The sequence below is a fragment of the Triticum aestivum genome, chromosome 6A (genome assembly GCF_018294505.1).
Source record: "Triticum aestivum cultivar Chinese Spring chromosome 6A, IWGSC CS RefSeq v2.1, whole genome shotgun sequence".
In the NCBI taxonomy this organism is placed as follows: Eukaryota; Viridiplantae; Streptophyta; class Magnoliopsida; order Poales; family Poaceae; genus Triticum; species Triticum aestivum.
The window spans coordinates 83,458,178-83,464,897 of NC_057809.1; the positions used below are offsets into that span (position 1 = coordinate 83,458,178).

Consider the following 6,720-nt stretch of genomic DNA (forward strand, 5'->3'; position numbering starts at 1 on the left):
AAAGATGAACTAGGGTTTTGATATGAGATGGTGCTATTGAAGATGTTGCTGAAGATTGACCCTCCCACGATGAGAGGGTTATTGGTGATGACGATGGCCTCGATTCCCCCCTCCCTGAGGGAAGTATCCTCGGCGGAATATCTCCGTTGGAGAGCAAAAGTGCTCCTACCCAAGTTCCGTCTTGAGACGGCGGCGTTCCCCCACGAAAGTTCTCCCCTTATTTTTTTTCTTGGGAAATTCCCTTATATACCAAAAGATGGGCACCGGAGGCTGGCCAGGGGCTCCACTACCCACTAGGACGCACCAGGGGGGTTAGGCGCGCCCTGGTGCCTAGTGAGCACCTGGGTGGCCCCCTCTGGTATTTATTTTCTCCAATAATTTTTATATATTGCAAAATGAATCTTCATAAAATTTTAGTACATTTGGAGATGTACAGAATAGGTATCTCTGACATAGCTTTTTCAGGTCTAGAATTCCAGCTGCCGGTATTCTTCCTCTTTGTGTAAACCTTTCATATTATGAGAGAAAAGGCATTAGAATTACTCCACAAAGTGTTATATTGATTAAAAACACCATAAATAACACTAAAAAAACATGATGCAAAATGGACGTATCAACCCTTTCTTTTCATTTATGTTAATTGATATCCCTCGGATTGCAAGCAAATGTGTCGCTTTGTTCAGTCACTTGTGACCCCGCATCGAACCTATCGATATCTTGAATTTCCTTTCTTGTTGAACTCTAGTTGTAAGACTCTAAAGGCCTCATTTAAGGACCAACAAGCGCTTGTTTTCTAAAAGAAACATAATCTTATGCCCGGGCTGAAACGGTAAGTTCTCGGATTAAATTAAATTGGATTGCTAAGAAATCACCAAGCAAGAAAACGAAATCACTAAATCAGTGGCCACCTTACATGTCATAACCCAAATACATGACAAATACTTCTTTGCAACCAGAACCAAATACAATATACCATATGAATAGAGTTTAGCGAAGTTAACAGGCACGTTCATCCCTAGAAGATCAACACATGCTAATGGACGGTGCTAGAATCAGCAAGTTTTCAACCACCACATCTGTGCACAACAAATTTGAAATCCACCAAAAATTGAGGCGCAGATGGTGTCCCATGAATAAGTTTCACGATAATTTATACAGAGATACATTTTCGAGTTGACCAAAACGAATTTCCTATGTATTTCACGAGCCTCTAGTCTTTACCCATTTTGAAAGGAGCGAACTTTCACTAGCAATACAAATTTGCATGAATGGCCAGGCAGTCCTAATAGTGCCAGTGAGTACTTTCCAACAAACTAATTGCAGTTTCTAATAATATTTGTTCATGCGCCTATTGAGAGTGAGTTTCTTCACATCAGGTATTGCATCTTTTGCTGAAACAGTTTATCAACCACAATGTTGTAGGCCTTTTCGGTAGGATGGAAGCTGTCCCAGAAAATGAAATCATAAGCATTCGGGCATGCAGGGTGATTTTTAATGAATATTGCTGCATTTAGCATTGTGCTACCACAACATCCTTCGGTTACCTCCTTGAAACCTATATTACAGTCAGTTTCAAAAATATTAGTATCAAGTAACTATGAATTTATTATGACAACATGTCCATCGGCATGTATTTATACACACTATATAAAGCCAAATATTCCTGAACAAAGTATACAAACTAATGTAAACATTTATGTGTACCATGTTAGTTCACTACACAGTTCTGGTTACTTCAATTTTCCTGTGGTATTGTAAGATTGATGACATGTTAGAGGTTAATGTTTCTCACTGTTATTTGTTAATATGTCTATAGCAGATATACTCCACAGTAATGATTGATGGTATGCTCTGAAATAGCAACCGAGTATACAATGTGAACTCACCATAAAAATCAGATCGTTGAATGAGATCAAGCAAATTGTAGTATATATCAAGATAAATAAACTTCGAGCCTTGAACATTTTGTTCTGCATCTAGCCGTTGTATTTCCTTTTCTATTTCAGAATTAAACAGATTTGCTGCTTGATTCCTCATGGGCTCACATTCTCTTGATCCAAGTTCTCTTTGCGAGGGACAACATCCAATTGGTGCAATGCCAATTAATGCAATCTTCTTTGCACCCATTTCATTTAATTTCTGTATGGAAGAGTATATATGAGTGTACTAAATTTTACAAGTAGCAGGTCGACTGCTCAAATGCCAATTAAACAGCAGATATATGTTGGATGCAAAAAAAATTGGCGATTATAAGCACCATGGTCATTATAAAATATCCCTATGTTGAAACTTTGTCAAGAGAAGTAGATGGTAGAAAAATTTCAGCAATGTACTAAATTTACAAACACTTATATTTGTAACCGACTAAAGGAAACTACTTGATGAAGTAGGAAGGGATGGTTTGTCGTTTTTGAGTTCGAGTGAAATATGTGAAACTTTAAAATGTCGAAGAACTAAATGAACACTAGAACTTTGTGCAAAATGAGAGAGTCAAATAAGATTTCGTATTTACTACTAAAAGGTTTAGAGTTTCAATAAATACTCTTACCATGGTAAAGTTGACAGCAGAAGAGACAAGAAATTTCACATAAGAAGGAAGGTCATATTGATGGCGCCTCAAAGGAATTGTAAAATAGTTATTTGCAAGGTCATTTGCCCCCATGACAGTGAAGTATATGCCTTCGGAGATTACACGTGTCATCTCCTCTTCTCCGACTAAGGCTCTTAGTCGCTCCTTATATTCAAGGAATAGTTCAAGTTGCCCAGTACTTGATGTAGCAGCCTGAAGCATAGGAAATTAGCATTTGCAAACTCTAGTATGAGATGCATGTGACATATTTTGTTACCGAGGGTATATACTTGACGAGAACTATATTGTGAGATGCATGTGACATATTTTGTTACCGAGGGTATCGAAGTTAGAGGATCGTATCCACTGCCACCAGAAGCAAAGACGACACCAGTGAGTAGCTCACTTAGTGGAAGATCATTTCCGAGGTAGGGTGGTAATAGTTCCTTAATTCCCAGCCTAGAAACTGCTTGATCAAGAAAAATGTCACCAACAGTGGATATTCAAGTTTTCACCTGGTGTAAACTAGCCATTAAAGAGTTTAAACTTGAAAAGAACTCATAGTTTTTTAAGAAGTAGTAATTGATCATTTTAAGTAGTATAGTACTGTTTAGACGCGTGTTGATGAATGCCCGCAGGATGGTGATGATGTCTAGCGTCGTGGTGGCGTCGACGGCAGTTGGGCCTGGCAAGATCAATGCATTGATCTCTCCTGAAGTTGCCACGACAAAAGATGGTGGCGGTGGATTCTAGAGCTTGCACATGTGATGCTCGCTAAGGGTCTTCTAGATTGGTTGGTGCTCTTGCTCACCATGGGGCGGCTTGGTGATACCGCCGAATTAGATGGTATGCATGTTGTGATACCAGAACATCATCAAACTTGTAACGGTAGCGACATAAATTGTCAAAAATATAACTTTGGATTGATCTAATGTATTTGTTTTGTCAGACTGTATTGAATAATTTAATAAACATGACCATTGCTTGATCCAAAGGCGGATAATCTTTTTGAAAAAAAATAGTACTGTTTGGTCGTGGTTCTTCTGTCACGTGATCAATTTTTGGTTATTGCTCGACATGCAAGTTAATTGTGCAACATATCAAGCCGTCCCCATGATGGAGTACGTGAATTCGAAATTGATGTTGATAGAGCCATGATGGAGTAGTTAGTTGTGCTTGTGCATTAAATGGAGGAGGCAGAAAAAAAAATGCACGACGGATGGAAAGCAAGCTGACGGGCCAGTACGACTGAACTGTATGCATTTCATTAGCAGCTCCTATGTACATGCACAGTGTTCTCATCTGGACCCCAAAATGTCTCCTGCAACAATACTACAACAATAGTGGTGCGAAGACTTCAAAGTTGCTGCCGACGTACGAAACTTGCTACTCCCCCCGAAAGGAAAATGACAATGCTAGCCGTTTGGCTCCAAATTTAAGTTTGCCCCATCTGATCTTAGGCACGTCACAATTTTTTAGGTACTCCCTCAGTCCTAAAATAAGTTTCTCAACTTTATACTTTCTTAATAAAAAAAATATAATCATTTAGATCATGAAAGTAGTGATCTAAACGCTCTTATATTTGTTTACACAGAGGGTACAAAGTTGGGACATTTATTTTGAGACGTGGGAGTATTTGCTTAACTTTTTTCACAAGTTTGCCACAAGTATGGTGTCAATTTTCTTGGCCACACTTTGTAGCAAGCCACACTTTTCTTACCTTGTCAGGTGCGGTAAAGTTAGCCTTCAACTAGACATTCCCGCGTATTTCTCATGTTGTTGTAACCAAAGTTGCATATAAAACGTACAAGAAGCTGCTCCATTAGTTTCCAATTTAGATATAACCGGTGCATGCCATACACATCAAAAGTAGCGTAAACAACAAAGTTGCACCAAAAGTAAATACTTCCTCCGTCTCAAAATTCTTGTCTTAAATTTGTCTAAATACGGATGTTTAAAAAAAAACAACAACAATGTCAGCTCCCGGTTGCTACTACTTACTATGTACGTACGTACCTAGCATGTCGCCTGGAACCTTCCCGTTGGAGAACCTCCCGGTGGCCACCCCGCCGGGGAAGTCCTGCCCGTACGGCGGGAAGTTGGCCTTCGCCTCCGTCAGCCGGTCGTTGTTGTTGCCGGGATCGACGATCGAATCGCCGAACATGAATGCGGCGGAGATTTTGCTTCTAGCCATGGCTGCTGCTCCATGGGCGGATGGGAGAAGCGCCATCAGTACCAGCAGCAGGCCTCGGTAGAGAGACACCATTGCCTCGCTCCGTGCTACTATTGTTGTATGTACTATCAGCTGGCTAGCGGTGTAGTGTGTGTGTGTCGATGGCTCTGGCTGGTGCAAGATGGATCACGCCGTGGGAGGTTTTATAGCGAGGCATGGAGAAAAGTACGTGCGCGTCCGCTGCGCAGTGAGGCGACTCGGATCACCATCATCATGCATATATGGTTGGTTGGTCGCTGCATGCATTGAATACACGGCTCCGATCCTGTCGATCTATTGGGCAGCCTGGTGGTGTAAAATTGTAGGAGGCCCAAGTCCGGCTTCTTTATGATCATGCCACGGTCGTCCGTGTTTTAGGCAGCCTACCTGCCAATACAGGTCTGTGATGAATGACACAACACGTTTGGATCACGTAGGTGGGCGGTTTAAGGGTAAGGGCAATTCCAACGCAGGCTCTAAGGGCATCTCAGCCGTTCGGCCCCCCAAGGGCACGAAAAAGTGCCGTCTGGGGGCGAGCCGGCGTTTTTTTCGGCGTGGGGGCGAGCACGTTCCCAGCCGCCGCCCCCAGGTCGCCCCCAGACGTCCCCACAGTTCGTCCAAATTTCAACAAACACGGCCAAATTTAATCAAACACGGCCAAATTTCGGCGAAATTTAGGCGTTTTTTACACGAATAAAAGGGACGAAAAAACCCTAAACTACGGCCGATGCTTCTCCTCCTTGACACGGCCGCTGCTCGACCCCTCGCCCCGGCGTGCTGCTTCACTCGAGCGGTGGGTCGTTGCCGCCCTCAACGTGCGCGAGGACGCCGCTGAGCATGCGGCCAGGGACGCCCCACCACAGGCGACGGCCCTCGCTGTTGTTGCGGCCGCGCGGCATCGGCGCGTTGTTGGTGGAGACGAGCCGCTCCTCCTGCCAGCGTTCGAAGTACGCCGCCCACGCCGCGTGGTTGTCGGCGGCGTACTCCGGGAGCGCTCGCTCCGCGGCCGTCAGGGACGCCCGCGCACGCTCGATCTCGGCGTGGTAATAGGGCGTCTCGGGGACGGGCAGAGGGGGGACATGGACCCCGCCGGCGCTGAGCCCCCACCGCGACGTAGCGCGTACGTCGGGCGGCGCGGGGTAGTTGGCCTCATGGAGGAGGTAGGCCTCCCGCTCATGCAGCGAGCGGCGGCCGAAACCGTTGGTTGCCGCTGCATCGCCGGGGTACCTCGCGCTCATGGTTGCCGGGGGGGAGAGAGAGGGGCTCGAACGGTGAAGAGAGGGGAGGAAGTGCGGCGGCGAGGAGGGGGAGGACTGCCGATGGATGGGTGCCTCACCATCGCGGCCAGGGGCACCTTTTATAGCGGCTCGGGGGCGGCCGCGCGCGAACGCGTGGCGGAAGGCGGGGCGGCGTCGCCGCACTTCGCCGCCCGTGAATCAATGGCAGGCTGACCGACGGCCTTGGCATTGATTCCCCACAGGAAAACCGAGACGATGAGGACGACCAGCATTCGTCTCGCTGACGCACCGGTCCCGCCACTCTTTCACACCAAAACGTTCATGCCGGCGCTCCCGGGCGCCCCCTAGCGCGTCGGCGTCAATTTCGGCCCAATCCGGCGAAAAACAGGCTCGTGGGGGCGCAACTGGGCTGATTTTTTGGCGCCGGCGCTAAAAAACGGCCTTGGGGGGCCTGTTGGGGGCGCGGCTGGAGATGCTCTAAATGGACGTTCGTTCTGTCCGAGATTTCGTTCTTTTGAGGATGGCAATGAGGCCGTGTCCGTCAGCATTTGTGGATGCGCCGAGCGTGCGTCCAACGCGCGGCCGCCTCTTTGGCCGCATATGGTCCGCGGGCATGCAAATATGAAAACAACAAAAGATGTAGCTAAATGGCAGCGACCATAGTTCACGCTAGCGGCCGCGGTTCACACCAGTTCATGTCG

The 6,720-nt window shown here is 46.2% G+C and overlaps 1 protein-coding gene across 1 annotated transcript; it reads right to left on the bottom strand.

Moving 5' to 3' along the window:
* Nucleotides 1-1,133: 1,133 nt before the first annotated feature.
* Nucleotides 1,134-4,902, bottom strand: LOC123130348 (GDSL esterase/lipase EXL1-like). The gene is made up of 5 exons (XM_044550262.1): nt 4,586-4,902; nt 2,905-3,035; nt 2,549-2,782; nt 1,887-2,139; nt 1,134-1,555 (listed from the first exon to the last, which is right to left on the bottom strand). Exons 1-5 carry the CDS (start codon nt 4,833-4,835, stop codon nt 1,368-1,370), a joined length of 1,056 nt encoding a protein of 351 aa, XP_044406197.1. The 5' UTR covers nt 4,836-4,902; the 3' UTR covers nt 1,134-1,367.
* Nucleotides 4,903-6,720: the final 1,818 nt, after the last annotated feature.